The sequence below is a fragment of the Trichechus manatus genome, unplaced genomic scaffold (genome assembly GCF_000243295.1).
Source record: "Trichechus manatus latirostris isolate Lorelei unplaced genomic scaffold, TriManLat1.0 scaffold00040, whole genome shotgun sequence".
Taxonomy (NCBI): domain Eukaryota; kingdom Metazoa; phylum Chordata; class Mammalia; order Sirenia; family Trichechidae; genus Trichechus; species Trichechus manatus.
Window position 1 is genome coordinate 19454734 of NW_004443976.1, and position 22897 is coordinate 19477630.

The following is a 22897-nucleotide window of genomic DNA, read 5'->3' on the forward strand; positions in this document are numbered from 1 at the left end:
AACCATTTTAGTTAGCAGCTGAGCTGTTAACCACTGTGGCCCAGGGCTCTGTACTCCTTCCACAAGCTGGTAAATAAATGAATGGTTTAGAGAGAACTCCAGTCATAGGGTTAGACAGCCTTGGGTTTGAGAATCTGAATCATCAATACTATTTATTAATCATGTTACCCTGGGAAAATTATTTATCTGAATTTCTTTTTTGGAGATATGAATAATGATTAATGCCTATCGCCTAGATAACTGAGAAGATTACATAAAATAACACATGCAAAGCAGTTTGGCACAGTACAGAGGCCTACGGTAAGAACATAAATGTTTGTTGTTCACTAAACTGCCTCCAAGTACTTCATTCTATCTTTCCTGAAAAATAACACATTACATACTATCTAAAGCATAGAATTTAACTTACTTTTTTACTGCCATAAAATAGGTATTTAAAAACTTATCAAACCTAGAGAATTAAGCAGTTCAAACCAAAAAATAAACGCTTCTTATTTTAAGCAAGAAAACAAACTGCTTCATCATTATAGATAATACTAAATACAACTGCAGCGGATTTTGTATAGCTGCTGCGACAGAAACCAAGTCTGTATAAATAGTATAAGATATTAACCAAATCACACATATAAGAGTATTTTCCATCAAAAAGTGAGAATAAAGAGTTTGAGGCTGAAAACGTTAAGTATGAGTTAACTGGAAATTGACTTTAACCCTAGTTATAGGGTTAACCTAATTGGCTCACTAAATTTATGTGCAAACAATAAAGTAAAAAATTATTCCTACCTTATTGTCTCTTCTATTAGACGATCTGAGCTGCAAATAAAGAGAAAATACATTCTGGATTATACACATTCAAAACTTGTATTTAATTTTTCTACATTTATAGATACAATTTTTTTTTAAAAACTTTTTAGCCATTTATGTACACAGAAAACCCAAACTTTCAAAAACATCTAAACAAAATTCTGGATTCTGAAATAAACTTAATTTATTCATATGTAATTTTTTGTCTTATTTTTATTTGTTACTTTAATCTTTTTCCCACAGAGATACTTGATGATTAAAGTCAGAACAGCTTTAATGACGGCATAAAGAAATGAAATCTCTAATTTAGATAGCTCAGAGTTGTCACCATCATCTATTCAAAACCTAAGAACTACAACTAAGTTGTTGAGACAGGACAGATAATACACTTCTGATACCTATAAGAAGGAATTATTTATACCTCGAAGCTCCTTCCCACGGTTTTTTCGGAAGCTAAACCATATCTCTGCCTACCACACTTAAGAATTCAAGAATCTGAATGACAACAAATGTACCCTTGATCTGCAAAGTGTTTGTCTTTATGTAACACACACTGGAAGTAAACAAACAAAAGCCATTCTGGGGCAAATTTATAGGTAGCTAAAGAGGCAGCTTTACAGCATTAAGTAGAAAAATAAATGTGCAAACCTCTGTATTTGGCATCATACAAAGTATACAGTAAGCACTTAAATAAACACTTTTTTTTTCCTAACTACTTCCTTCCAAAAGAATTTCTAAATTCATTCTATAAACCAATAAATTGTGTTTCATTATAAAGTGGTAAACGAGGGAATCTAAGTTATTATATAAATTAGGGAACAAAGATGAGCTTTTAAAATGTCATAAATACTTTACATAAGTCTTGTGATTAAGAATTTAAAAAACTTACAACTATCTGATGTTAGGCAAGTTACTATGCTGCCTTAGTTTTCTCATGTGTAAAATGGCAATGATAATAATACTTACCTGTGAAGAGGATTAAAAAAGTTTGTATCTATAGTGATTAGAATAGTACCTGGCACATAGTAAGCACCAGGTGATTTTTGCTCTAATTACAGTAGTTTATTAATTATTACAGGCTGATTCTAAATCTGAACATAAAGTTGAAATAAATTCCCTGATAAACCCACTGTTCTGGTGAAATTTACTGATTATTAAGTATGCAGTTATTCTGTTAACAAATACGTATGGACAAAGATAAGGCATTAACGTCCACAGATCTCACGATGGAGACGGGCAACACATATGCCAACAGGCGTCTTGGTAGAGTGGTCACAGGTCACAAAAGAAAGAGTGGTTAACTATGTTGTTGTTAGGTGCTGTTGAGTCAATTCTACAGAACAGAGTAGAACTGCCCTACAGGGTTTTCTTGGCTATAATCTTTACGGCAGCAGACTGCCAGTCTTTTTCTCCCACGAGGAGCCCTGGCGGCACAATCTTAAGAGCTTAGGCTGCTAACCAAAAAGTCAGCAGTTTGAATCTACCAGCTGTTGCTTGGAAACCCTATGGGGCAGTTCTACTCGGTCCTATAGGGTTGCTATGAGTTGGAATCTACTTGATGGTGAGGGGTTTTTTTTGTTTGTTTGTTTTTATCCTACATTTCAGTTAGCAGCCAAGCGCTTAACCACTGCGCCATCAGGGCTCCTTTGGTTAACTACACCTGGGTTAATACTTCCTCGTTCAACACAATTGTTTGGTAGACTGTCCTCACCAGGGCCTCTTAGTAGATCAAATGGCATAGAACGAAGATATTTAAAAATCCAGACAGTATAATATGAAAATAAATTATTCTATTGCCAAGCTTGACAAACTAGTTTTGGGGTAACAGCCTTAATAAAGATAAAATCATCAATTAAATAAACTTCTAAATTGAGTACAAGACTAGACAATCTATTCATTTCCTCCTTTTGTTAAAAATAATGATCGCTAATACTTATTGAGAGCTTATTATGATCCTACTACTGTTCTAAATACCTTAGTTGTTTAAATTTCATCCTCACAACAATTCTGAGATTAATTTATCATTATCTTTATTTGCAGATAAGGAAATTGAGGCCTAGAGAATGAGTAACTTGCCTTAAAAAAAAAACCAAACCCGTGCCGTGGAGTTGATTCCGACTCACAGCAATCCTGTAGGACAGGGTAGAACTGCCCCATAGTTTCCAAGGAGCAGCTGGTGGATTCGAACTGCCGACCTTTTTGTTAGCAGCTGAGCTCTTAACCACTGCACCACCAGGGCTCAAGAGTCACACAACTAGCGGCAGAGCTAGTATTCAAACTCAAGTAGCCTGACTTCAGAGATCTGGCTCTTACCGTCTCAACAAATGACAGATAGCTCTTGTCCCCTCTTCTTTCTCCACATTCAGTTCTAGTTTTTCCCTGCCACTTCTAGACTTGTCCCTATTCTAGCAAAAATCTATTCTCTGAGGTTCATTCCATGTCTCTACCCTTCTTCTTCCTTTCATCTAGCAACCTGTGGGTCACTGGAGGGTCTGGTTTTCAGTTGTCTTCTTCACTCCAAATTTTATCATCATCCTAGACAATTTATATAACTATAGAGGACAGACTATCCATACTCTAGACTCAGTTCCTTGACCTCTTTCACTCTAAAGAATGAATGCATGAATGATCCTACAATTTCTTTAGTGTTTCTCAGATTTAGTAACTCCTCTACTTTCCACAGTTATCATTTAATTTTCATCATAATTACCAGCTAAAAGTCTCCCTAAAAGGTTCTCGGATAATTAAAATTAACTCAATTCCCCTGATTTCCAAAAACTTAAAATGGAATTCAGCAATACCGAAAAAGAATTATATACCACAGTTAAGTAGGAACCAGGGATACAAGGCTGGTTCAATATCTGAAAATCATTCAATGTAATCCACCAAAAATTAAAAATACAAAACCATTTACAATTATTTTTTAAAGTGAAATATTTAGATGTAAATCTAACAAAACCTGCATAGGGCTTACGTGCTGCAAATTACAAAATACTGATGAAAGAAATCAAAGAAGGTATAAATAAATTGAGAGACATACCATGCTCATGAATTAGAAGAGTCAACATAATAGAGATGTCAACTCTCTAACGCTTTAAAATTTGTTTTATTTTTGTTGTTGCTGAGAATATACACAGAACATACACCAATTCAACAATTTCTACATGTAAAATTCAGTGACATTGATTAGATTCTTTGAATTGTACGACCATTCTCACCCTTCTTTTCTTTTCTTTTCTTTTTCTTTTTATTAAGTATGATAGACAGTAACAGCTAAAGGTTCATGGTTCATGTAATTCACACATGCTACCTCAGTTCATCCTCATAGCAACCTGTTAAAGTATTTGAAGACCGGTATTGATCAAATCTTTCAGAGAGAGACTATAAGATGGAAAGCAGATACACATTTTTCCCTGGAGAAGATAATCAACAGCTAGTAAGTGGTAGAAGCAGGATCTTAATCACTATGCCATATTCTTTACAAGGGAGTAAGCTTTTATTACCACCTTATGTGAGCTTGAAGCTGCTCTACTTATGGGGGTGGGGGTGAGGAGACAGGAAAAACAAACCAGCACATTTCTCAAACTGGGCATTCTTTTGGATGGGTGAGTTTTGCTTCAGTTCTGTTAAATGTTTTGATTTCACCTGTCCGTTTTAAGAGAATGGTATTGTCTTAGTCATCTAGTGCTGCCATAACAGAAATACCAGAAGTGGATGGTTTTAACGAAGAGAAATTTATTTCCTCACAGTCAAAGGCTAAGTCCAAATTCAGGGCATCAGCTCCAGGGGAAGTCTTTCTCTCTCTGTCAGCCTTCTCATCAGTGTTCCCCTGGACTAGGGGCTTCTTTGCACAGGGACCCTGGTCCAAAGGACCCGCTCTGCTCCTGGCACTGCTTTCTTGATGGTATGAGGTCCCCCTCACCGTTCTTTTCTGAATTGTTCCTACCAGTTAACGTAAACTCAATGACCCCTAAGCTGCCTAACTAATCTTTGGAGTTGCTGTTGTCAATTTGATCCCATACAGACAGGTCCAGAAATAGCACAGTGCCCAAGGCAGACATTCTTTACTAGGTAAGCTAAACCACTGTTTGGTTTTACAAAGACTTCCGGGGATATTTTTGGGTTAAGGTTTAAAGAATATCTCAGGGCAATAGCTTCAGGGATTTATCCAGCCTCATGGCTCCAGAAAGCATGAGATTCCTTCAAATTTTGAAATTCTGTTCTACATCTTCCCCTCCCTTTGATCAGGATTCTTCCATAGAATCTTTGAACAAAAATGTTCAATAATGGTAGGTGGGCACCATCCAGTTCTCTGGCCTCATGGCAAAGGGGGCAGTTGTTCATGGAGGCAATTAGCCACACACTGCAATTCCTCCTCCTATTCCTGACTCTCTTCCTCTGTTGCTGCAGGTAAATGAAGATCAATTGTTGTGCCCTGGATGGACACTTGGAAGCTTTTAAGACCCCAGGTACTACACAATGAACAAGGAGGTACAGCAGAAACACTAAACATGATACCAGGCCAATTAACTGGGATGTCCCATGAAACCATGACCCTAAACCTCCAAACCAAGGAAACAAATCCCATGAGGTATTTGGTTGTACATAAGCAGCCTCAGCAGCTACTCTTTTCTTTTTTTTTCTGTCATTGATGTAAATGTATCTATCACACAACTTTTGCCAATTCAACTTTTTACAAGTGTACAACTTAATGACAGCAATTACATAAATTGGTTGTGCAACCCTAACCTTAATCAGTACAATTTTTCTATCACCGTAAACTGAAACTCAGTGCTCCATCAGCAATAACTCCCTTAATTCTCTATTTTGATACACAGGTCTAATGCAGTTCTTAGATTTAGAAAGATTATTCTAAAATTTATATGTAAAGTCAAAGAAATCTGAACAGCTAAACTAATTTTGAAAAAAGAAGAGTAAACGAGAGGAATCAGTTTATCCAACTTAACAACTTATTATATAGATAGCTATGGTAATCAAGACTGTGTGGTACTGGCAGGGAGAGGGGTATTCACTAACTAGATAAGAGACAAGAATTATTTTAGGTGAAGGGAAGGACAACACACGCTACAGGGAAGTCAGCACAACTGGACTAAATCAAAAGCTAAGTAGTTTCCTGAATACAACCAAACACTTTGAGGGACAGAGTAGCAGGGGCAGAGTCTGGGGAACATGGTTTCAAGGGACATCTAGGTCAACTGGCATAACAAAGTTTACTAAGAAAATGTTCTGCATCTCACTTTGGTGAGTGGTGTCTGGGGTCTTAAAAGCTAGCGAGCGGCCATCTAAAATGCATCAATTGGTCCCAACCCACCTGCAGCAAAGGAGAATGAAGAACACCAAAGACACAAGGAAAATAGTAGCCCAAGAGATAAAAGGTCCACATAAACCAAAGACTCCATCAGCCTGAGACCAGAAGAACTAGATGGTGTCTGGCTACTACCAATTACCACCCTGACAGGGAACACAACAGAGAATCCCTGACAGAGCAGGAGAAAAGTGGGGTGCAGAACTCAAGTTCTAGTAAAAAGACCAGACTTAATGGTCTGACTGAGACTGGAGGGACCCCAGAAGACATGGCCCCCGGACTCTCTGTTAAAAGTAAAACCATTCCCGAGGCCAACTCTTCAGACAAAGATTAGACTGCACTATGGGACATAAAATGATACTGGTGAAGAGTGTGTTTCTTAGCTCAAGTAAATACATGAGTCTAAATGGGCAGCTCCTGTCTGGAGGGGAGATGAGAAGGCAGAAAGGGACAGTAGCTGGTTGAATGGACATGGGAAATCCGGGATGGAAAGGAGGAGTGTGCTGTCACAGTATGGGGAATGCAACTAGGGTCACATAGCAGTGTGTGTATACAGTTTTGTATGAGAAACTAGGAAAAAAAAAAGAGTAGTATTGGCAGAGGGATAGACACAGATCAATGGAATACAACTGGGAACCCAAAAATCGACCCAAACAAATATGCCCAAATGATTTTTGACAAAGGTGCAAAAGCAGTTCAATGGAGGAAAGTCTTTTCAACAAACGGTGCTGGAGCAACTGTACACCCATAAGCAAAAAAATGAACCTCAAACTAAATCTCAAACCTTATACAAAAATTAACTCAAAATGGATCATGGACTTAGATGTAGAAGTAAAACTATAAAACTTTTAGAAATAAGACATAAAAGAAAGTCTTTGACATGTAGGGCTAGATAGAGTTCTTAGACTTGATACCAAAAACATGATCTGTAAAAGGAAAAACTGATAAATTGAATTTCATCAAAATTAAAAACTTTTGCTTTGTGAAAGACCCTGTCAAAAGGATGGAAAAACAAGCATCAGCCTGGGAGAAAATATTTTCAAACCACATATCTGGCAAAGGACTAGCATCTATAGCATAAAGAATATATATGAAGAACTCCCAAAACTCTACAATAAAAAAGTAAATATTCCAGTTAGAACAGGGGCAAAAGATATACAGAGACAGTTCACCAGAGGATATACAGATGGCAAATAAGCATATGAAAAGATGTTCAACATCATTGGCCGTTAGGGAAATGCAAATTAAAACCACAATGAGATTTTCCTACATACTTAACAGAATGGCTAAAATAAAAAATAGTGACAACACAAAATGCTGGTGAGGATGTGGAAAATTGGATCACTCATACATAGCTGGTGGGGATGTAAAATGGTAGAGCCGGCATGTAAAGCAATCTGGCTATTTCTTAAAAAAAAGAAAAAAAGAAACATGCAACTACCACATGATACAGCAACTGCACTCATGGGCATTTATTCCAGAGAAATGGAAACTTATGTTTACACAAAACCCTGTACACTAATGTTTGTAAGCAGCTTTATTCAGAATAGCCCAAACTGGAAATTACCAGAGGTCCTTCAATGGTTGAATATTTAAACAAATTATGGTATATCCATACACGGAATACTACTCAGCAATAAAAAGGAATGCGCTATTCATACACCAACAACCTGAATGACTCTCCAGAGAATTACACTGAGTAAAAAAAGGTAAACTCAAAAGGTTACATGCTGTATGATTCTACATATATAACATTTTCAAAATGACAAAATTATAGAAATGGAGAACAAATCAGTGGTTGCCAGGGGCTTATGAGGGCTGGAGGATGAGCAGGAAACGGGATAGCTATAAAAGGGCAACATGAGGTATCTTTGTGGTGATGGAAATGTTCTGTACCTTGACTGTATTAATGTCAAATATCCTGATTGTGATCTTGTACTATAATTTTGCACAATGTTACCACTAGGGGGAAATTGGGTAAGTAATACATGGAATCTCTGTATTTCTTAAAACTGCATGCAGATCTACAATTATCTTAAAGTAAAAAGTTAAAAATATAAAACCAAAGTGTGGACCTATGCACCAAACAACATCAACCCAGTTCCAAGTTAGACTGAATATAAAGACATACCTGAGTGGTATACAATTGAGAAGCAGTACTATTTAAAAAAAGAGAAAAACTATTCTGTAGATAACACATTTCTACTTAACTAAGCTCAATGAATCTGTCTAGAAAGAAATGTAAAAATACAAAGACAAGCATTTCACATAAATCATCAGAAAGTCAGCAAGATACACTTTACTTCATTTCATGGATCTTTCTATAAGATCTGAAGATATAATAGCATTTCTCTAGTATCTGTTCTCAACCAGAGGTCAGAGCTAAAATTCAGTAACTAGCTAATAGTCTAGCCATTAGACTTCAGTTAGAAAATAAACTCAATTATATTTTATATTCAAAGACAATGTTCCTGAAGAAGTGGGGCTGAAATGACTATAAGAAATAACTTTCTATTTCATTACATATTAAGGAAATTATTTGATGTTGTTTGTGGCACACCCATATAACCCTTGTTTTATGACGAGTACTTTCCTTAAAAGGTATGCTTTCTGAAAATGCTGTTTTGGTCAATTTAAATCATATTTTTAATGTAAGAAGATCATCTTCTACTTATACAAATCAAATTAAAAATCTTATAAAGCAGATATTCATGCCTCCATTTATTTTTTATATAAAATTAGATTTTCTTTCGTTCTTTTTTTATTGTGCTTTAAGTGAAAGTTTACAACTCAATTTAGTCTCTCATACAAGAATTTATACACACATTGTTATGTGATCCTAGTTGCCCTCTCTATACTGTGACAGCACTCCTCCTTTCCACCCCGGATTTCCCATGTCCATTCAATCAGCTCCTGACACTCTGACTTCTCATCCTGCCTCTGGACAGGAGTTGCCCATTTAGTCTCATGTATTTACTTGAGCTAAGAAGCACACTCTTCACGAGTATCATTTAATATCCCATAGTCCACTCTAATCTTTGTCTGAAGAGTTGGCCTTGGGAATGGTTTTAGTTTTGGGCTAACAGAGAATCTGGGGTAAAATTAGATTTTCTTACATTAGGTTTTCTTAAAGGGATACATTTTCATTTAAATAAACAGGTCACTATACGTTGGAATTTAACAACTTATCCTTATATTATGATCATTCTACTACATCTGAACTGCAGACAAAGAAAAAAACACAGCTGGATTCACCTGAATAAGAAACCAACCTAATAATCTTAAAAAAGAAAACTTACTTAAAGAGAAAACCCAAGCTGTAATCCCAAATATCCTACGCTACCTAGGAAGGAACTTCTCTCCCTTTAAGTGATCTTAAGCATTAATCATCTTTCTTTTACTATAAATTCTAAGCCTTTCAGTACTGTAATATAAGTACTGTAAGGCTTATTTCAAAATACAACATACATGAATACACTGGAGTCATACTCACAGATGGATCTTCATTTTATAGGAAGAAAATGCTGACACTAGTTTAGTCATGCATTTGAACACTACAGAGTTATAGTAAGTTAAACGTAGGTATTCCATCCAACTCCCCTCTCCTCACCCCCATCATCTTTAGTTTATATAGTGGCATAAATAGAGCAAGGCTAGTGATTTTTTTAATTTCTTCTGAAAATGCCCAAAGTCTCCAAGTCTTTACTCATTTGGCCAAGTCCTCCAATGGATTAGCACCACTTATTAAAAGCACCCTGGACAGTATTAGTAAAACTCAGCAACAGATGGCATAATCTAGTAAAAATTAAATTTAAAATTGCTTTCCTTTAGGGTATAAAACATACAATCAAGTGGAATTATCCTTCTTAAAAAAGTATTTCATAACAGCCTAGAGGCATTCCATAAAGTCATCTAAATCCCGACAACCCGATGCCATCCAGTCGATTCCAACTCACAGTGACCCTATACGACAGTGCAGAACTGCCCCATAGGGTTTCTAAGACTGTAATTTTTTTTTTTAGTTTATCAATAACTTTTTTTAAAACAATTGTCCTTTAGATAAAGCTTTACAGAGCAAATTAGTTTCTCATTAAACAGTACACATATTGTTTTGTGACACTGGTTGTCAACCACACAATGTGTCAACACTCTCCTCTTCTGGACCTTGGGTTCCCCATTACCAGCTTTCCTGTCCCCTCCTGCCTTCTCATTCTTGCCCCTGGGCTGGTGTGCGCATTTAGTCTCATTTTGTTTTATGGGCCTGTCTGATCTTTGACTGAAGAGTGAACCTCAGGAGTGACTTCAGGACTGAGTTAAAGGGTGTCCGGGGGCCATACTCTTAGAGTTTCTCCAGTCTCTGTCAGACCAGTAAGTCTGCCCTTTTTTTGAGAGTTTGAATTTTGTTCTACATTTTTTTCCAGCTCTGTCCAGAACCCTCTATTGTGATCCCTGTCAAAGCAATCAGTGGTGGTAGCCAGGCACCACCTAGCTGTGCTGGACTCAAGACTATAAATCTCGACGAAAGCAGACTGCCACATCTTTCTCCTGCGGTGTGATCGGTGGGTTTGATCTGCTGACCTTTCGGTTAGCAGCCGAGGGCTTTAACCACTCCTCTACCAGGGCTCCTAAAGTCATCTAGGGCCTGTAACTAAGCAACGAGTTTCTGTTTTTCTCAAGATCAATTTAAACTAGCTGGAAATGAGCTAAATTTCATCACCAATTCTTGTGCTGAGGAATCACAAAAGCTATATTTAAATAATAATTCTCTGTTTCAAAAAAAATAATTTCCTCCAACACACACTATAAATGGCAAAACATTCAGGAATAAAGATGTGATTTCATGCGTGTATTTTAAAGCAGTTTAAACCAATAAAATGTAAGAATTTGGCAAAATCACTTAGATAACACCTAATCAGAACACTCTTTTTAAAAGATAATGTGAATCAGTAAATAATAAACAAAAGTAAGCAAATAAACAATAAATAAAGAATTTTAAACATCAGCCCCTTTGTAAACCACAATAATTGGTGGTTCTCACCAACCCACCAGAAGAGCACTGCATCAAGGCCTGTTGTTTTCACTTTCCATAGTTAAGCAGAGAGACCTGCAAAGCATATATCCTACTTACTTCTACGCAAGTATCTCTCAAAACATGTTAACTATTTTAGTGCTAATAGATTTTTACAGATAACATTTGGAAAGTACAGGAAAATGAAGATGAAAATAGAAATCATCTGTAACCTCTCCATTAACAATAATGTCATGGCATGTTTCCTTCCAGTCTGGGTTGTTATTGTTGGGTACCGTGGAGTCGATTCCAATTCACAGCAGCCCCATATGACAAAGTAAAACTGGCCCATAGGGTTTTCTTGCCTGTTAAATTTACAGAAGCAGATCACCTGGTCTTTCTCCCATCAACTTGTCGTTTAGCAGCTGAGTGCTTAACTGTTTGTGCCATCAGGGCTCCTTTCCATTCTGGGTAGATCAAGGAATATCTTTACTTGCTTTTTTCATGGCTTAACACAGACATTTTGTTTTATAATCACACAGAGTTATCTGGGGACAAAAAGTTAAGAACCTGACAGACTCAGAATTCTACCCAGGTAAAGGAGAGAAAAATAAAGGCTAAATTATTAGCAATGAGATCTTGGAAAGTTACTTTTTCCTCACACATCCTCAGATTCCTTACCCATAAAACGAAGAGGATGAAAATTATCTGCTTAGCCTAGAAATTGGAGTAAAAAACCCAAAACCTGTTGCTGTTGAGTCATTTCCAACTTATAGCGACCATATAGGGTAGAGAAGAACTGCCCCATAGGGTTTCTGAGGAGTGGCTGGTAGATTCGAACTGCCAACCTTTTTAGTTAGCAGCTGAGCTCTTAACCACCACACCACCATGGCTTCAGAAATTAGAGTAAAAACAAACAAACAAACAAACCAAACCCATTGCTGTCCAGTCGATTCTGACTCATAGCGAACCTACAGGACAGAGTAGAACTGCCCCCTAGGGTTTCCAAGGAGCGATCGGTGGATTCAAACTGTCGACCTTTTGGTTAGCAGCTGATCTCTTAACCACTGTGCCACCAGAAATTGGAGTAGGATCATTTAAAAATCTCTTGAGGTCTCTTTCATTTCTTAGATCTAAAAATCCATAACTTCAACTGAGTTTGTTTCTTTCAAACTATAAAAAATCAAATAATTAATGATTTAAGAGGGTGATTTGAGAATTAAGGTATACCCAGACAACTGACTCATAATTCAAGAGCAGACAAGAGTAGGGCTTGTGCTTTGCAAGATTCTATTTTCAACTTGCCTGTTTTCCCTGTAATTAATTTCCTTTTGCAACGGAATCAACCTGCACTGACAAATGGATTCCTATGGCATCAATTATTTATTATAATAGCGACACTCAACATAAAAACATACAACAGGAAGTCAACTATAAATGAGAAAGACGTTTTTGTTGTATTTTTTTCCTTGAAGTATTTTATCTAAACATTTTGGTGCAGAAAAAAATCAAAATGTTGACAAATTTGCTCAACTATAACAGAAACAGCTGAAGAGATAATGTGGGGATCACAGTTTCCATTTGCTCTTCTTTAGATACATGGTTTAAAAGGACTGAAGATCCTGAAAACTACTTGAATCGTAAAGAGTCTATAAAATATTAAGGATTCATTTTTTTGTTTCTGAAATCTCTAATAAAATAACTTATATATCAATACAAGCTACTCTGCTCTACCTACATAAAAATGAAACTATCCTTATTATATGTTTCTTTTTTACATACTTACAACTCAGGAAACAATGCTTTGCAAAGATAACTGTAGAAATTCAACAACATTATCAATCATGACGTTCATGAAACTATAAAGAATTGGTTAGCTGTTCTCTCTTACACTCTAGAATCTGGGTTCTAGTCAAGACATTTGGCTGTATGAACTTACCTCATGGGGTAGTCACGGGGATCAAAAGAGATAATGTAAACAAAAGCATCTTGTAAACTGTATAAGCCTACAGATACATGTTTGATCTAAATCAAGGCACTTCAATGCCTCATATCCCTCTTCTCTCTCTGGAATCCCCTGTCCTGATTCTAAGCCTAGTAAACTATTTATATTTCAAAGTCCACCTCAAAAGTCATCTCCTCTGTGAAGCCTCCCCCATCACACCTGTAAATCTAGGCAGTAGTAAATCCTCTTTATACTATAACACTATGCTCTCACAGCTCCTTGCTCTTCATCAATTCATTCAAGAAGCATACAATAAGCATATGTCAGGCATTGTGCTATGCACTGGGGAGGGGGTATATCTGAAATTTGTAACATTTTTTCACACACACCATTATCTCATTTAGTTATTTCTTTTATACAATACCTCACAGTATATCATAATTATTTGTTTACTATTACTCTAACCAGAATGAGTTCCCATAGGTAGGGTAGGAACTGCATCTGATTCATCTCTGATTCCCCAGAGTCTAGTACAGTACCTAGCACACAGGAGACACTCATTAAATGCTTGATAAATGACTGAATAAATAAGTAACAGACACTGGTTAGATCAATAAAATATCAATCAGGGTTGGTGTTTTATTATACAAACACATATCTGGGGAGAAAAAATGCCTCCCAATGGCAGAGGATCTCCAACTCCAGTTTTACTGTTAAACAAAGTCATGTACCAACTGAAGGTGGATTTGATTTCATTACTGAACTAACAAGCTCCAAATGAAGAGAAATGAGTTCTCTATGAAAGCTCTTAACTAGGTCATTCTGCTTTGTAAAAATGGAAATTATCACATGACTATTAAAATAAGTATTGTTCAAATACATCAGAAAGCAGAAAATCAACTGAAAGAATCAAGAAGACTAGAAGTTGGTTCTTTGAAAAGATCAATAAAATCAACAAACCACTAGGCAAAATGACAAAAGAAGATGAAAATAACCAAAATAAAAAATGAAATGGGTGACATTACAACAGAACCAACTGAAGTGAAAAGCATCATAACAGAATATTATGAAAAATTATACTTCAACAAATTTGAAAACCTAGAAGAAATGGACAAAATTCTAGAAACACGCTACCTACCCAAACCAACACAAACTGAGGTAGAAAATCTGAACAGACCCATAACAAAAGAAATTGAAGAGGTTATTAAAAAAAAAATCCAAAAAAAAAAAAAAGCCCTAGCCTAGATGGCTTCACTGGAGAATTCTATCAAACATTCAGAGAAAAGCCGACACCAGTACTACTCAAACTATTTCAGAACACAGAAAAGGAAGGAGTACTCCTGAATTCATTCTATGAAGCCGGCATAACCCTAACACCAAAGCCAGGCAAAGACCTCGCTAAAAAAGAAAATTACAGACCAATATCCCTCACGAATACAGACACAAAAATATCTCAACAAAATTCTAGCCAACAGAATTCAACCGCATTTTATCAAAAAAGTAATACACCACAACCAAGTGGGCTTCATACCAGGTATGCAAGGACAGTTCAGCATTAAAAAATCAATCAATATAATCCACCACATAAATCAAACAAAAGACAAGAATCACTTGATCATCTTAATTGATGCAGAAAAGGCATTTGATCAGTCCAAAATCCATTCCTGATAAAAACTCTCAGCAAAATAGGAATAGAAGGGAAATTCCTCAACATAATTAAGGGCATTTATACAAAACCAACAGCCAACATTATTCTCAATGGAGAAAGACTGAAAGCATTCCCCTTGAGAATGGGAACCAGACAAGGATGCCCTTTATCACCACTCTAATTCAATACTGTACTAGAAGTCCTAGCTAGAGCAATAAGGCAAGAAAGGGAAGTAAAAGGCATCAAAATTGGTAAGGAAGAAGTAAAACTATCCGCATTTGCAGATGACATGGTCATATACATAGAAAATCCCAGAGACTCCACAAGAAAGCTACTGGAACTAACAAAGATTCAGCAAAGCAGCAGGGTACAAGATCAACATACAAAAATCAATTTGATTCCTCTATACTAATAAAGAGAACTCTGAAAAGGAAATCAGGGAAACAGTGCCATTTACAATAGCCCTCAAAAAAATAAAATACTTATGAATAAATCTAACTAGGGACATAAACCACCACACAACTATCAGTCTGTCATACTATGGTGGCTTGCGTGTTGCTGTGATGCTGGAAGCTATGCCACCAGTATTTCAAATACCAGCAGAGTCACCCACAGCTGTCTTGGAAGAAGTACAGCCAGAGTGATCCTTGGAAGCAAGGACGGCAAGATTTTGTCTCACATACTTTGGACATGTTATCAGGAAGAAATCAGTCCCTGGAGAAGGACATCATGAATGGTAGAGGGTCAGCAAAAAAGACGAAGACCCTCGACAAGATGGACTGACAAAGTCTTGCAACAATGGGCTCAAATATAGCAACGATTGTTAGGATGGCGCAGGACCGGGTAGTCTTTCGTTCTGTTGTATACAGGCTCACTATGAGTCGAAACTCACCTGACGGCACCTAGCAATAACATCAGGGAAGTAAGAGACTTATACAAAAAAAAAACAACAAAAAAAAAACTACAAAACACTACTGCAGAAAACCTACATAAATGGAAAAACATACCATGCTCAAAGATAGGAAGACTTAACATTGTGAAAATGTCAATACTACCCAAAACAATCTACGAATATAATGCAATCCAATCCAAATTCCAACATTCTTTAATGACATGGAAAAATTAATCATCAACTTTATATGGAAAGGAAAGAGGCCCTGGATACGCAAAGCATTACTGAAGATGAAGAACGAAGTAGGAGGCCTCACATTCCCCAATCTCAGAACCTACTGTCATGGATTGAATTGTGTCCCCCCAAAATATGTGTCAACTTGGTTAGGCCATGATTCCCAGTATTGTGTAGCTGTCCTCTATTTTGTGACTGATATAATTGTCCTATGTGTTGTAAATCCTAATCTCTGCCTGTGGTTAACAAGGCAAGGTTAGATTATGTGAAGGAGGATTAGGGCAGGATGTAACACCCTTGCTCAGGTCACATCCCTGATCCAATGTAAAGGGAGTTTCCCTGGGTATGGCCTGTATCACCTTTTATCTTACAAGAGATAAAAGGAAAGGGAAACGATCAGAGAGTTGGGGACCTCATACCACCAAGAAAGCAGTGCCAGAAGCAGAGCGTGTCATTTGGACCCGGGGTTCCTGCATGGAGAAGTTCCTAGCAGGGGAAGACTGATGACAGGGACCTTCCTCCAGAGCCAACAGGGAAAGCCTTCCCCTGGAGCTGACACCCTGAATTTGGACTTCTAGCCTACTAGACTGTGAGAAAATAAATTTCTCTTTGTTAAAGCCATCCAATTGTGGTATATCTGTTATAGCAGCACTAGACGACCAAGACACCTACTATACAGCCACAATAGTCAAAACAGCCTAGTACTGCTACAATGACAGACACATAGACAGATGGAGCAGAATTAACAACCCAGAAGTAAATCCATCCACCTATGGACAGTTGATCTTTGACAAAGAGTTGAAGCCCATTAAATGGGGAAGAGAAAGTCTGTTTAACAAATGGTGCTAGAAAAATTGGATGTCCATTTGTAGAAAAATGAAACAAGATCCACACCTCACACCAATACACAAAAACTAATTCAAAACGGATCAAAGACCTAAATGTAAAACCCAAGATTATGAAGATCATGGAAGAAAAAATAGGGACAACACTAGGGGCCCTAATATATGACAAAAATAGAATACCAAACGTAACCAAAAATGCACAAACACAAAAGATAAACTAGATAACTGGGATCTCCTAAAAATTAAACACTAATGCTCATCAAAAGACTTTGCCCAAAGAGTAAAAAGAGAACCTACAGACTGGGAAAAAATTTTTGGCTATGACATATCCAACAAGGGTCTAATCACTAAAATTTATAGAAAATACAACACCTCAACAATAAAAAGACAAACAATCCAATTAAAAAATGGGCAAAAAAAAAAGGCAAAGGACATGAAGAGACACTTCACCAAAGAAGACATTCAGGTGGCTAACAAACACATGCTCACGATCATTAGCCATTAGAGAGATGTAAATAAAAACTGCAAAGAGATACCATCTTACCCTGGCAATAATGGCACTGATCAAAAAAACAGAAAACAACAAATGCTGATGAGGCTGTGGGGAGACTGGAGTTCTTATACACTGCTGGTGGGAATGAAAAACGGTACAACCAGTATGGAAAACAATATGGCGTTTCCTTAAAAAGCTAGAAATAGAATCACCAGGTGATCTAGCAAGCCCACTCTTAAGTATATATCCTAGAGAAATAAGAGCTGTACCATGAATAGATATATGCACATCCACGTTCAGTGCAGCATTATTCACAATAGCAAAAAGAAGGATACAACCTAAATGCCCATCAACAGATGAATGGATAAACAAACTGTGGTACATACACACAATGGAATACTGCACAATGATAAAGAATAATGATGAATCTGTGAAACATCTCATAACATGGATGAATCTGGAGGACATTATGCTGAGTGAAATAAGTCAAACACGAAACGACAAGTATCGTATGAGACCACTATTATAAAGAGTCATGAACAGGTTTATACACAGAAAGAAATATTCTTTGATGGTTACCAGGAATGGGAGGGGGAGGGACAGAGAATCACTGACTAGACAGTAGACAAGTATTAATCCTGGTGAAGGGAAAGGCCATACACAATATGGGAGAAGTCAACACAATGTGACCAAGGCAAAGTAAGACAATAAGAGGTATGCAAGAGTAACGTCCAACTATGGCAAATGCTATAACATATACAATCCTGCAACAACAGTAATAACCAACAGCAATTTGTAAGTAGATTCATAGGCTAATATGTATGCTAAATAGGCGAGGAAGGTCATAGGAGAGTACACTCGAGTACATATATAGGTATGGTTGTGGATATTTCTATATATGTATCTATAAATGTTGCATATATACTTAAATATATAATAGAGCATATAGGGGCACAGTTACAGAAAGTACTTAGACATCAGGACTGAATTAACCTGACTTTAAGGCTAAGGACCATAGTCTCAGGGGACATCTAGGTCAACTGGCAAAACACAGTTCATACAGATAATGCTCTACATCCTAGCCTAGTGAGTACCATTTGGGGTCTTAAAGGCTTGTGAGTGGCCATCTAAGAAGCAACTATTGCTCTCTTCCTGCGTGGAGCAAAGGAGAATGAAGAAAACTGAAGACTCAAGGAAGCAATTAGTCCAAAGGACTAATGGTGCACATGACCACAACCTCCTGTAATCTGAGACCAGAAAGAAGAACTAGATGCTGTCCGAATACCACTACCAACCTCTGACTGGGATCACAATAGAACGTCCCAGTTAGAAAGGGTAAAAATGTAGAACAAAATTCAAATTAAAAAAAGAAAAAGACCAGATTTACTCGTCTGAAAGAGACTGGAAAAACCCTGAGACTACTGCCCTAAGACAATCTCCTAACTTGAAACTGAAGACACTCCCAGGGACTACCTTTCAGCCAAATAATAGACGGGACTATAAAATAAACATAACACCTGTAAAGAGTGTGCTCCTTAGAACAATTAACTATATGAGACCAAAAAGGCAACATTTGCCCAAAACCAAAGACGAGAAGGCGAGGAGGGACAGGGAAACTGGACTAATGGAAACAGGGAACTCTGGGAGGAAACGGGGGCAGTGCATTTCCTGTAGGAAATGTAGGAATTTCCTGTAGGGAAATGCAACCAATGTCACAGAACAATATGTGTAAGAATCACCGATTGGAAAACTAATTTGCTGTGTAAACTATCACCTGAAGCATGATAAAATGTGGGGAAAAAAAAAAGTATTGTTCAGAGTAGTATTAATTTGTTATGTCATCTATTTCAATACGGTAGACAATTATACCACCTGAGACATATGGAGCTTTGATACTGTAATTTAAAAATACTCACGAAAGGAAAGGTAGACATATGGGGAAATAATCAATGCTACTAGTTCTCATAAGCTAAAAATTCAATTTCTACTTTACAAACAACCCCTGATATAGATGAAGGATCTATCTCGAGATCGTTGCATATTCCCACTATTACATATAGTTTCTTCCATAAGTTTTCCGATTTTCCACATAAGAGCTGATGCTTTCTTAGGACCACTTGATTATTATTACCTTTATTATGGTGTTTTCCTTTTGAGATCATGATTCACAAGGAAAATACACAAAGTATATGTATGTGTTGTATAAATCATTTCAACGAAGTAAATAACAACAAGCAGCAAAAGGCTGAAGTTTAAATGCTGCAGTCCAGATGGCCTGGGCTTACTCATGAGCTAAGTGACCCCCTCCTCAACACCAGCTCCGCAGTAAACAACATTCAAGTTTGTATCTCAACAAAACTATATATAATGAACCTTCAGGGTTCATAAATAGTTGAAAAAGCTAATGTCAAATCCATCAGTGCCAAGAGTCTACTATGTTATTCTATTCACAGATGTTATAATCTGACCATCATTTAATGAGAATCATATAACATTTATTAAGCAGTCTACATACAAGAGCGGGGAAGCAGTGGTGGTTCAATGGTAGAATTCTCACCTTCTATGCAGGAGACCCAACTTGGATTCCCGGCTAATGTACTTCTAGTGCAGCCACCACCTGTCTGTCAGTGGAGGCTTGCATGTTGCTATGATGCTGAACAGGTTTTGGCGAAGTTTCCAGATTGAGAGACTGGGAAGAAAGGCCTTGCGATCACCTCTGAAAATCAGCCAATGACATCCCTATGGATCACGACGGTACAATTCCACTGTGCATGTGGTCACCATGAATCGGGGACTGACTCGACGGCAGCTAACAACTACATACAACAATATCCAAAATTTTTTGATAAAACTGCTCCTACTAAAGGTTACTAAAATTACCTCATATTTTCCAAATATGGGCATGGTCCTTTAATACAATTAGAATGTCATTTCACTAAAACTACTCAGACATCAAAAATATTTCAAATTCCTTTTAAGAAATGTAAATTGATAGTGTATGTAAAAGGGTTTGTGACCCCATTCTCCATTAGTATTTGTTTTTCTTACTTTTACAACGCTCATTATGTTCTGCTTTATACAGAAATGCCTGACAGTTTACAAAGCCCTTATGCACACATTATCTTAGCAACCTTATGAAGTAGATAACATAGGAATTATCATTATGAAGAGGCAGTACAGTATTGCAGAAGCAACATAATTAGACAACCTGGGTTAGCATCCCAGCTTTTACTAGCTTTGTGACCTCATGGAGGAGACTGGGTTAAAATCACGAAGCAACCAAAAAGTGAAACCAGTTTAAATTTTTAAAAAATGCCTACCTATTTCTGCAACCACAACTTCAGATCATCCAAACAGGCTGAGGAATTAAAAAAATTCAAAGTATCAAAAAGTTAAACATAGCCTTAAAAATGTCATTAAAAAAACTGGTAGCAGCTAAAATGTAAACTTCAGCTGAGAATATATAACAATTCTTTACTCGTTCGTCGGCATATTTGCACCTAAGTGTACAAATACAAGCGTAGTAAATGTGTGCCTTCTCACATAATAACTCAACTATATCTGCTAAACAGGCAATGAAATGAAAATGAAATAATAACTCCTGACTAAATACTGTAACTGATCTGTTTACTTAAGTGTACCTTCCTCTATACAACAGGTTTGTATTTGAAAAGTTATGTGCAACAAATTATCCGGATTTGTAGCGTGCTTTTGATTTTGTAAAATGTCTTAACTCTTAAGCCCTTAAAATCATGTAAGCTAGGATTCCAATCCAGGTTATCTAATTATGTTGGTTCTGCAATACTTAAGAGGGACAGCTATTACCCCATTATCAAAGTTTTTAAAAAACCAAACCAAAATAAACAGTAACAACAAAAAACAGACAGGCCAGGCCACTTGCTTTCTGGAGAGGTGAAAAGCAGCTTTCACCTTTTTTGATTCTCAATAACACTATGCCATGCTGGCTAATCCAATGAAAATAAAACTTTAAAGAGGCAAATCACAGGAAGGCAGTGTAATGAAGAACAAATCTGGAAATGAGTTAGAAAATGTGGGTTTAGTGAGAGCTATGCTATTAAACAGTTATGAGACCCTGGCCTCTCTGAATCTTGTTTCCTCATCTGAAATAACAGAAATGCTTGCCAAAGAGTTTTATTAGGATTTGATTTTTTAAAAAAGAATTTCACAAGGAATTCATTTTGCAAAGCGGAAAAAAAAAAAAATCATTTGGTCACAATAATATCCCCTTTAGTCTTCAAACTTGTTGCCAGTCGAGTTGATTTCAACTCATAGGTTTCCAAGGAGAGGCTGGTGGATTCAAACTGCTGACCTTTTGGTTAGCAGCCAAGCTCTTAACCACTCTGTCACCAGGGCACTGTTCCTTGGAAACCCTATGGGGCAATTCTACTCTGTCCTATAGGGTCTCTATGAGTCGGAACTGACTCAACAGCAATGAGTTTGTTTATGGGTTTAGTCCTCAAAATCAGATTTCATATATACAGAACTCAGACCGATACCTTGTATACAGCATGTAGTCAGTAAATATTTGGGGAATAAGTGCATGAAACAGATTTTCTATATTGGGGCACATGTATATATGAAACCTGATGACAAACAAAAAGGGGATGGGGAGGTTAAATCAATTGAATTATGTTCCCCCAAAAAGACATGCTGAAGTCCTAAACCCTGGTACCTGTGAAAGTGACCCTGTTTGGAAACAGGGTCTTTGAAGATGCTATCAGTTAACACTGAGCCCTGGTGGCACAGTGGTTAAGAGCTAAGGCTGCCAACCAAAACGCTGGCAGTTTGAATCCACCAGCTGCTCCTTGGAAACCCTGTAGGGCAGTTCTACCCTGTCCTATAGGGTAGATATGAGTCAGAATCAACTCTATGGCAAAGGGTTTTGTTTGGTTTTATCAGTTAACATAAGGTCATACTGGAGTAGGGTGGGTCCTAATCCAACCTGAGTGGTGTCCTCATAAAAGAGGAGAGACACAGACACACACAGAGGGAAGATGGCCGTGTGACACTGCAGCGGCAAGTCAAGAAACACCTAGGGCTACTAGAAGCTGGTGGAGACAAGATCTTCCCTAGAGCCTTGAGAGAGAGTATGGTCCTGCTGATAGCCTGAATTCAGACTTTTAGACTCCAGAACTGTAAACAAAATGTCTGTCATTTTAAGCCACCCACTGGATAGTACTCTGTTACTGCAGCCCTCAGAAACCAATACAGAAAGGAAGATATAAACTAGATTCTCAGATGACACGACCGTGTATGCAGAAAATCCCAAGGAATTTACCAAGAAGCTTCTAGAACTACTAAGTAAATTCAAGGTCATAAGATAGAAGGTTGTATATAATGAGCAACTGTATTTCTTATACTAACAAAAACCATTAGAAAATTAAAATTTTTGAATTCCATTTACAATCACACCCAAAAACAAGTAATACTTAAATTTAACATAATTTGTGCAAGACCTGTATGCTGAAAGCTATAAAATGCTACTGAGAGAAATTAAAGATCTAAATAAATAAACCTACCATGCTCCTGGGTTGGAAGACTCACTGTTGTTAAAAATTGTTGGCATTCTCCCCAAACTGATCTACAGAATCAATATAATTCTAATTAAAATCTCAGCAGGCCTTTTTACAATCTGATTGTAAAATTTATACGGAACTACAAAGGACCTAGAAGAGCCACAA

At 37.1% G+C, this 22897-nt stretch overlaps 1 protein-coding gene across 4 annotated transcripts in view; it reads right to left on the reverse strand.

Annotated features, from left to right (window-relative positions):
- GOSR1 (golgi SNAP receptor complex member 1) overlaps window positions 1–22897 on the reverse strand; it is a 62808-nt gene that overhangs the window by 16546 nt on the left and 23365 nt on the right. For 3 of the 4 annotated variants that reach the window (XM_012555526.2, XM_023731180.1, XM_004376174.2), the window contains one exon: window positions 784–813. In XM_012555526.2, coding sequence (XP_012410980.1) covers window positions 784–813 — 30 coding nt within the window. Of the gene's footprint in view, window positions 1–783; window positions 814–20515; window positions 20554–22735; window positions 22798–22897 lie in introns of all 4 variants that reach the window. The other variant, XM_023731179.1, reaches the window with a different exon arrangement.